At 41.2% G+C, this 10456-nt stretch overlaps 1 protein-coding gene across 1 annotated transcript; it reads left to right on the top strand.

Moving 5' to 3' along the window:
* Nucleotides 1-61: 61 nt before the first annotated feature.
* On the top strand, nucleotides 62-9068 carry LOC4337441 (K(+) efflux antiporter 2, chloroplastic). The gene is made up of 21 exons (XM_015780727.3): nucleotides 62-296; nucleotides 520-1992; nucleotides 2229-2394; nucleotides 2532-2622; nucleotides 2875-3011; nucleotides 3089-3148; nucleotides 3225-3344; nucleotides 3577-3645; nucleotides 3997-4062; nucleotides 4668-4757; nucleotides 4972-5076; nucleotides 5165-5293; nucleotides 5774-5983; nucleotides 6088-6237; nucleotides 6451-6504; nucleotides 6591-6649; nucleotides 7200-7266; nucleotides 7340-7516; nucleotides 8136-8192; nucleotides 8289-8363; nucleotides 8549-9068. Exons 2-21 carry the CDS (start codon nucleotides 533-535, stop codon nucleotides 8669-8671), a joined length of 3465 nt encoding a protein of 1154 aa, XP_015636213.1. The 5' UTR covers nucleotides 62-296; nucleotides 520-532; the 3' UTR covers nucleotides 8672-9068.
* Nucleotides 9069-10456: the final 1388 nt, after the last annotated feature.

Genomic DNA, 10456 nt, shown 5'->3' with positions numbered 1-10456 from the left:
CAGCTCCGGTCCAAACCAAAACACACACACAACATAAGAGGCGGCGGCCCTAACAAATCCCAAGAGACTTCCACTGCACAACCAACCTAGAGCAGCTTTGAGACTTGAGAGTGAGAGCTCGCGAGTCGCGCACAGACTCAAACAGAGGCAGAGAGAGATGGGAAGGGAATGAGGCGGCGGCTCCTCTCCCCTTCTCCGGTGACGTGACGACGCCCCTCTCCTCCTCCTCCGCTGCCGCATCCGAGTTCATAAACCTTCGTCCCTTCCGCCCCGCCATCCGTCTTCCCGGAATCCCGGTATGTAAGCCCCGCCCCCGCTTCATCAGTTCGGTCGGATTGGATGAACGCCCATTTTTTGTGGGGACGTTCAGCGTGATGTATCAACGATTCAATCGAACAGCCATTGGTTTTTTTTCTCCCGTGTTTCTAATCTAATGCCGCTTACTTTTTTTAGCCAAACATTTTGTTGGATTCCTCCGGGGTTCTGATTTGGGTTTCTGTTGATATTGTGTTCGTACAGGGGGCGCGTGGGGATGGATTTGTCTAGGTTTACTGCCCCGCGGCCGGGCTTGCAGATCGGCGCCGCCGGGAATGGCTTCCGGGCATGCTCCCTGCGGCGTCTCAGGTATCGTGTCTGCGGCGGGAACCCCATGGGCGCCTCCGCCCTCGGAGGCTGCGGTTCCCGTAGCCTCTTCTACTTGGCTCCAAACCATGGGAGCCCTCTTGCCCTCCGGACCAGAGGGAGGGCGCTGAGGTGCCAGGGAAATGACTCACTGGCCTATGTTGATGGCCCTTTGGAAGGTACCAATGGCTCAGTAGTCGATAATACCGAGGACGAAGCAAACAGCTCTGGGTTGGATGAGGAGAAGGGTGATGATGATGCAGAAAATCTCAGGGACTTGCTTCAGAAGGCGAGGAAAGAGCTGGAGGTGGCCAGGTTGAACAGCACCATGTTCGAGGAGAAGGCGCAGCGGATATCCGAGTCGGCCATCGCACTGAAGGATAGGGCAGATAAAGCTCAGAGCGACGTCTCTTCTGCCGTGACGACCATACAGGAGATCATCAGCAAGGAGGCTGATGCCAAGGAGGCTGTCCGGACAGCTACAATGGCGCTCTCCATGGCTGAGGCCCGCTTGCAGTTGGCGTCAGAAGCTCTGGATGCCAAAAGGGGATCAGTCGGGCCGATGGAAGTTAGCATTGATGATGTGGAGGAGGAGGCCCTTGCGTCCGCGCAAGAGGAGATTAAGGAGTGCCAAGAAAGTCTGTCAAAATGTGAGGAGGAGCTGAGACGTATCCAAGAGAAGAAAATGGAGTTGCAGAAGGAGGTTGATAGATTGACGGAGCTTGCTGAGAGGGCTCTTTTGGATGCTTCAAAAGCTGAGGAGGATGTTGCAAATATAATGGTTTTGGCTGAACAGGCAGTAGCTCTTGAGATGGAAGCTGCACAGCGAGCAAATGATGCGGAACTAGCATTGCAGAAAGCGGAGAAGGCCATCTCCTCGGTTGATGCCGTCGTAGAGTTACCAGCACCTGCTGAGGAGCAAGTAAGTGATGAAGAAGACAATGTTTCTGAAGTGTATGATTACAGCAGTGATGCTATAGATGATATTCCTGAAAGAGACGAGGTGTCAAATGTTGAGCGCCTAACTGTTGGGGACTTAGCTGTAGAAGGCATTGAGCAACTTGAATCATCCCGTGAAATGTCTGATGACGAAAGCACTGACAAGTTGCTTGTTGAGCCTCAGAAAGAAGCCGAACCTGATATAGATAAGTCAAAGCAAGGGAAAAAACAGGAAATAGAACGAAAGGAGTCTCAGCCATCGAATGCTCCTAAAGCATCACTGAAGAGATCATCTCGGTTCTTCCCCGCATCTTTCTTCTCCTCCAAAGCGGATGGAGAATTTACACCTACATCTGTTTTCAAGGGGTTGATGAAATCGACTAGAAAGCATGCGCCAAAGCTTGTTGTTGGGATAGTGCTTCTTGGAGCAGGGTGAGTTGCATAGTGAATAATATCTTTTCTCTTTGGTTTCTGTTTGCTAGAAAGTAAGAAAATTCTGATTTCCCATATGTTTGTATATTTATGCTGGATACTGTTATAGTTTGTCATATTTTCTATCTGTATAATCAAATAACTGAAAGTACTTGTTCTTACAACAGTTGAAGTGATTTCATTAATGTTGATAAGCCAATTCTTTATGAAACGGTGTTTCTATTCTCTGTCTACAGAGCATTCTTCTTAAATCGGGCTGAGAAGAGTAGTCAATTATTTCAGCAGCAAGAAATAACCACAAGTATTGAGGAAGTTACCTCCACTGCAAAGCCCATAGTTCGTGAGATGCGAAAGATCCCACAACGAGTAAAAAAGCTTATTGAGCTCTTACCTCATCAAGAGGTATGTTCCCTTTCAACTGAACCTGTACATTGGCGAATTTATTTCCCTTTTTTGTGAGTACATTCTCTTGCTGCTCACACAAGTTAGACAAGAAATTTGGCTTGTGTCTAACTCCCTTCTGCTCTTTGTTACCCTAGGTAAATGAGGAAGAAGCTTCACTCTTCGACATATTATATTTGCTTCTGGCTAGTGTTGTGTTTGTACCATTATTTCAGAAAATACCTGGAGGTGATACATTTATTTCTGACATCTATATGTGCATAGCATGGTATCATGGCAATCAAACTTTCCTTATCCATCTGCCTTTTTTTTACAAATCATATCAAACAAATTCGTCTCTGTTCTACTCTAGTTTTAGTTTCAAGTTTCAACCGAACACTACAAAGTACAAACATTCACTTTGATTTTCTAATTTGAAATATCTGAACGTTTGTTCACTGTCCGATATTTCTTTTTCTAATATGCACCTTGATATCATAGGTAGTCCTGTTCTTGGATATCTGGCTGCTGGTGTCCTAATCGGTCCCTATGGGCTTTCCATCATCCGTCATGTCCATGGAACAAAAGCAATTGCTGAATTTGGAGTTGTTTTCTTGTTGTTCAACATTGGCCTTGAGGTAGAAACTGAGTTTCTTTTAGATTCTTTCCTTAATCCTCATGCAGGATATATCAGCTTACCATTTTTTACCTGCAGCTTTCTGTGGAAAGGCTAAGCTCAATGAAGAAGTATGTCTTTGGGTTAGGCTCTGCTCAGGTTATACTCATGCTATGCAACCAGTAAAGCAATAGTTCCATGTGGATACTCCCTAACAAATTGGAGCAATTGACAGGTGCTGGCTACTACAGCAGCTGTTGGTATGATAGCTCACCGTTTTGCAGTGCTACCGGGACCAGCAGCAATTGTTATTGGGAGTGGGTTGGCTCTGTCCTCAACAGCTGTTGTTTTGCAGGTACTTATAACTGGCATTTATCTTGTGTCATAGATTCTGACATTTTGATATTTCTCATAGTCACCGTGATCATATCACAATTGGAATAAATTGATCACCTGGAAACCTTTTTTTTCTCTGCTTCAAACTTTGATACCAGAGTATTGTGGAAACTTCCTTTCTACATATATATTTGTGGTCTTCATTTTTTTAGTTACACTGGGTGTTGAGCACTTATGGTTTGCTTCTCTAGGTACTACAAGAACGTGGGGAGAGCACATCACGACATGGACGTGCTACATTTTCTGTGTTATTATTCCAGGTATGACCACCATGATCATGAATATTGGTGATTATGTTCCAAGTTTCTCTTCCTCCCTTTTTTTTTCTTCTGATGCACTTCCTTATGTTTTATCTTGAGTTCTTGATGACACCCCACCCTGTGGTTGCATTTATTTGAATGTCCTTTACTGTTCCTTGCCATGCATGTATGCAAGCATGGACTTAGACATACACTCATCTGCAAGCACATGCTTATGCTTAGGGTTTATTGTTTCCTCTTCCCATATCTATTGCCATTTACAGGAAAAAAAATGCATTGACCTGACTAGTGTTAATGTAATCTAAGTCTTTCTTCTGATAGATATTTGTTGTGACATACTGTTGTATGCAGGATTTGGCTGTGGTGGTCCTGTTGATATTAATACCTCTTATATCACCTAATTCTTCAAAAGGAGGGGTAACCTTTTTTGATGCCATGTTCTTTTTCCCTGTCTGAGTTAGGACATTTTTGCTTGTTGGTGCAAAATGATCAACGTGTTTACTACAAATGATTCTTCGTGCATGAACAATCAAGTACTCTACATCACTCTTGTAACAGTCAGTATAATCATGACATGAACTGATGAGATAATCTAGATGTTTTATCCTATAGCATGATCAATTGACCAATTAAAATTGTTAAATTTCTTGATTGGTGATAAATTTTATGAATCACTTTAAAAGCCATGTTCCATTGCATTGCCCTTTGTAGGCTATTTAAGCCAGATGATCTATTTATTGTTCTAAGTGCTCATTCTATATTTCTGATGACATAGGTTAAATTGACAGAAATATAACATAAGTAACTGTTGTGTAAGATCAGCTAGTGTTATATATGTTTATTGAAATGTATGCTTGACACTTGGACACAGCCAAAGACATTAATTTAGCAAGAGTTTTAATTGCAATATGACCATGGTTGCTTCTCGCAGAGTCTTTCCATAACCATGTGGTGTCGCAATGTTCTCTTTTTATCTTTTTCTTTCTGTTTAAACTTTCTTACACAATTTCTGCTTCTTATAGGTTGGTTTCCAAGCAATAGCAGAAGCTATGGGAATGGCTGCTGTAAAAGCAATAGCTGCTATAACAGCCATAATCGCTGGAGGTCGTCTGGTGAGTCGGCTGTTGTTTCATTTAGTTGGCATTCTTATCCGTTGATGATTTTTGCATTGACTCTAAGTTTGACTGCCAGCTAAACACGCACACCTACATGCATGCATGTGTGCCACTGCACATTTATAGCCCTTGTTGCCTGTGTGCTCATTCTGCTCTCTAGAATTTGATTATAACTGTTCGATTTGTAAGTTATCCTTTTTATGTTGAACAGTTGCTTCGTCCAATTTACAAGCAAATTGCTGAAAATAGGAACGCTGAGATATTTTCAGCAAATACTCTCCTTGTTATTTTTGGAACAAGTCTTCTCACAGCTCGGGTATGTATATTTTTCTTATTATATCCCAGCCTTGCATAGTTGCATTCCTTGAATCTACTTTGCATGTTGTTTTACTCTCTCATTTCAGGCTGGATTGTCGATGGCACTGGGAGCATTTTTGGCTGGTCTATTGCTAGCAGAAACAGAATTCTCCTTACAGGTTGAGTCGGATATTGCTCCTTACCGTGGTCTTCTGTTAGGTCTTTTCTTTATGACGGTAAGGACTCTGAATATAATCATCATTTTTTTTGTCTATGTCAATGAGCTGATAGGAGTTTGCTTCAATGTTTATATGGATAATATAACAATGTACATATCGAATGCAACATTACAGACATCGAATTATGTTGATATTATCTTGCTAGTTCATTAGTTATGATGCCACCGACATATGCAATGAATAACTTTACACGCTTGTTCACTATCCAACTGTTTGACTTCACATATTTGTCAAGTTGTTATGTTTTATTTATTTAAATTTTTAATGGTCATGTATTGTGTAGAACAGTATTAATGGTTCCAGTGTCATATCACTTATGTTTCTGTCTTTGATTCTTATTTTAGATTTTTTTTTAGGTCCAACATCGTGGTTTCTATTATTTACTCTGGAATGACGATAAATCGCTAATTCTTCCTGTAAGCTACTATCTTATTTGAAGCCCTTGCTTAATGCTTGCACTGCATTTGCCCTTTCCAGGTTGGAATGTCTATTGACCCCAAGTTGCTTCTGTCAAACTTCCCAGCAATCTCTGTGATATTAGGTCTTTTGATTATTGGAAAGACAATGTTGGTTACATTTATTGGTAGAGTATTTGGAATTTCCACCATAGCTGCTGTTCGGGTTGGTCTGTTGCTTGCACCTGGTGGGGAGTTTGCTTTTGTTGCCTTCGGAGAAGCTGTCAATCAGGTTTGGCCCTGGTTCTTTCTGTTTTTTTGTATTGTTTTAGGTGATAAGATGTATATGTCACACACATCTGAGTTAAGACAAACTCATGGACAATATTTTTGCAGGGTCTTCTATCTCCTCAATTATCGTCATTATTATTTCTAGTGGTTGGCATTTCAATGGCTCTTACACCATGGTTAGCTGCTGGTGGCCAGTTTTTGGCATCAAAATTTGAGCAGCATGATGTGAGAAGTTTATTACCTGTGGAAAGTGAGGTATCTTCTTTTCACTCTCATAGACCAACCCATGTTTTACCTTCTGTTTCGATGACCTTTTTTTTTTTGCTGCAATAGAGGACATTTGCAAAAACTTAGTATTTTTCCCAGTTTAGTTTGTAATGAACTGTCAAGTTCACAGATTTTAACAAGAATGCATAATTCCATGCTATGTTCAATTCAGCTAGTATAATACAAATTTTGTCCATGTAGACGGATGACTTGCAAGACCATATTATAATATTGGGATTTGGGCGTGTTGGGCAGGTTTGTAATCCTCATAAGATTTTATCTATCTATCTATCTACTTTGCTCGATAAATTTCTACTAATACGCCTTTCATATATTTTTAGATAATCGCACAACTCCTGTCAGAAAGATTAATTCCATTTGTTGCACTTGATGTTCGAAGGTATGGTACTGCATCTTGCAATAACCTTGTTAAAGGCAGCTACAAGATAATATTGAAGCATATCTCAGCATTACTATTGGCTATTTATATGTATAATAATCCTCGTTCTCAAGCATGCATATAAGCTGCTATGTGTTCAAACACTTTGTTATGATTTATGTCTGGCTGGTGATGCCTACTTGTGGTTAGTGGCATGCTTGTTAGACAGTGAACATGTAGCTGGAGATAAATTCTAGTAGATCCACAAAATATTAGAAAATTCAGTTAAGTGCATGGAAACTAAGGAAGTGGTGGCAAAACCTGCAGGAAACAGATGTTACACTTTCCATTTATCGTTGGTTAGTTACATTTTGGTAGATTGATAAGGCTGGTAGCTTCCCTCTGAAACAAAAGTGATGTCGTGTGTGATGCTATTGCCGTAACATTTGGTTGTCATCTCCATCTGTCTTGGGCTGCCAAGCCTGCCACATGTACTTGTTCAATTAGTCAATACCTCTGGTTAAACCTATTATCTTCAACTATTTAATTCTTGGGCACCTTTTTCACTCAGTGATCGGGTGGCAGTTGGACGCGCGCTTGACCTACCAGTATATTTCGGGGATGCAGGAAGTAGAGAGGTAGAACAAGTTCAACTAAAAATTCTACCATACAACTTGTCAAAAGGTGCTGATCTCAATCGATTTTTGCCAGGTACTGCACAAAGTTGGGGCTGAGAGGGCCTGCGCAGCTGCTATTACTTTAGATACCCCTGGTGCAAATTATAGAGCTGTCTGGGCTTTGAGCAAATATTTTCCAAATGTGAAGACATTCGTCCGAGCGCATGATGTGGATCATGGTGTTAACTTGGAGAAAGCTGGTGCAACAGCGGTAAGTATGTGTAACAAAGTTGTGTGCAATGATTTCAGCAGTGTCTAGGAGTCTAGGTGATGACATACTCCTGGTGCAACTTGAATGGACATTACTCCATGTGGTTCAGTGCAAGTTTTTTTTTACACATTTTATTTTATTGGAAGGAACTTTTAAAATCCAGTAACCTGCCTATTAACATTTGCGGCAAGTAGTTTTTCACAAATATATGAATTGAAATGTTTATTAAAACCTTAAACCTTGTGGCAGTTAGTTTTGGAACCTGGTAGTACACACCCTTAGTTGTACAGTCATTTGCATAGACCATTAGAAAAAAAATCTTTTGGTCACTAATGAATTAAATGTTGAACATGGAAGGGTTTTAGGTGCTCATTTGCCACTCATGGGATTACCCAAGTATCTGGTCGGTGCAATTGTAATATTTGGTGTCATCATTTGGTACCGATGGTTCTTCTATACTTGTGGGCTAGCCATTTCGATATGATATATAACCTGCCATTGTGCTGCACTGCTGCATAAGGGCCCATTCTTTGTCTTATGCATATCCTTTTGTTATATACTGTATTCTATCACCGATTTAATAATACTATCTCCTAATGGAACTACATCTACTTTTAAGGTTGTCCCTGAGACCTTGGAACCAAGTCTCCAGTTGGCTGCTGCTGTTCTTGCACAGGTAAGCAATGCTGTTACAGTATTATACTGTTATGCTCTTTCATCAAGTGTGGAATTTAATGCACAAACATCAATTTTTCCTATTACTGTATTTCAGGCAAAACTCCCAATGTCAGAGATTGCAGCAACTGTCAATGAGTTCAGGAACCGTCATCTGTCAGAGCTCACAGAGGTTTGTGACTGCATTGCAACTTAGTGATCTTAGTCATAAACTCATAATGATTTCAATAAAATCCATAGAGCTGTAAAATTTTCCTATGTTTATTGAAGACCTTAATGAAGTCCTACGTTGGTCTATTGGTGGATGATTTTTTATTCAGGTTCAAATGCTAACTGCTAAGTTCTTTTTTCTGACAGTTATGTGCTACAAGTGGAAGTTCTCTGGGCTACGGATACTCGAGAGTCATGTCCATTTCCAAATCAAAGACCGTCACCTCTGATGATGAGAGTGAAACTGTTGATGGAGCATTGGCGATTTGAGCTGATGCGTTAGTCACCTCCCTTAGACTGTACAGTAGATAATCTGTCATCAAAGATAATTTGCGTATAGAAAAGTAGTAGCAAAATAATTCACGCAATGACGATTCCCATTTTTGAAAACTTAGCATTACCCCTTTTTTTAATGTATGGTAGGACATAGGATATTACTTATCTTCTACCATCAGTTCATTTATTTGTAGCCCTTTTACTCCGTTAGCAAGTAATTTCTTGATGGAGAACTAGGACGATGCTTGCACCTTACATGGAGAACACTGAGAATTTCACAAGTGGCCTCCAAATGGCGCATGATGGATAAGTCGTAGTCGTCTCTTATGAGGAATCCATACAACCAAGATTTTGGGTTCAGAACTAAATATTATGATTTTGTTAGTACTCAGAGCTGATGTTGGAAACAAGTGGTGTCGGGTTTCTTTTGATATTGCATTATATTTTTAACAGAGCTTGTTTATTATTGTTCTTGTATAGTATCTTTTGTTAGAGCTGCAAATAACAAATTAAATATCAAACTAGTAAACATTTGCTTAATTAAAAACGAGTAATGCTATACGTACTTAAAAATATTTACGAAACTCTTATTAACAAAGATCTTAACCGTCGGATTTAAGTGGGTATTTGTGAAAAAGCAAAATTCGATAACAATGTTTGTCACGTCAGTTTTTGTACGTGTACCCTTCTCCATTAAAAAATGCAGCAGTAATGCGAACTGCACATCTATAAAGCGTCTTCCATCTCTGATGGGCCCAGTTTTGGAAGTACTCCTGCAGTCAAAAAAAAAAAAATCCATTTCTACCATCCCGTAGAATTAGTGGAGAGTGAGAATGACTAAAGTAACTTTAATTATTAAAAAAATAATAAGAGTATTGAATGGATAAAATTTTTCGTTTCACGTGTTAATGGTAGGTAAAATGATAGAAGTTAATTTTTCGTGTGATAAAATTCAAACTTTGAGTATTTTTTGGACCGAGGGAATCTTACGTGGCCGCAGCGTATACTCTCAAAAAAGAATTAAAAAAAAGTGGCCGCAAAGTACGCTCTCATACGACGGCGCGTCCGGTCAGGTGCCGCTCCATGCGGCCTCCGTCTCCTACGTGGCGTGTGCCAAGCGGTTCTCTCTGGCAGTCTGGCACGCGGTCCCCCCCTGCCCCACCTTGTTGCGTCCGCCCTCTCACGCAAACACACACACCAACGCAGAACACACAGAAGAACTCCAAAAAAAAAACAGTCAGAGAGAGAGAGAGGGAGAGAGAGGCAGAAACCATATCGTTTCTCTGAACAAATCACTACTACTACCTCAAATAGAAAAAAGACGAAGTGAAAAAAAAAGAAAAAAAACACGCATGAAACGTAGAACAATCAGCACGAGCACGCCGAGGAAGTAGTAGACATGCAAACTTTGCAACTCCTCGATCGGAAAAGTACTTCAGTTTCTAGTACCATTCGCAGGTCTCATCACACAAAACACCATCACTAGCTACTTAACAGATAACTGAATCCATCTAGGACTATAGTACCTATCAAACGACGACGAATCTGTCATGAGACGATACCAAAAAAAAAGATAGGATATCATCTCGGTAAACACACATACGGAGTATGCCCTTCACGATATGATCTGCCGCGACCGCGAGCACGAACATCCTGCTGCTACTCCTACGGCGCCGCGCCCGCGTCGTCCGCGGCCGCCCCCGCCGCCGGCGCCGCGCCCTCGTCGTCCGCGGCCGCCCCCGCGTCGTCCGCTGGTGCCGCCGCCACCACCTCGTCCGC

The sequence above is a fragment of the Oryza sativa genome, chromosome 4, assembly GCF_034140825.1.
Source record: "Oryza sativa Japonica Group chromosome 4, ASM3414082v1".
In the NCBI taxonomy this organism is placed as follows: Eukaryota; Viridiplantae; Streptophyta; class Magnoliopsida; order Poales; family Poaceae; genus Oryza; species Oryza sativa.
This window is presented reverse-complemented; position numbering and strand designations above follow the sequence as displayed.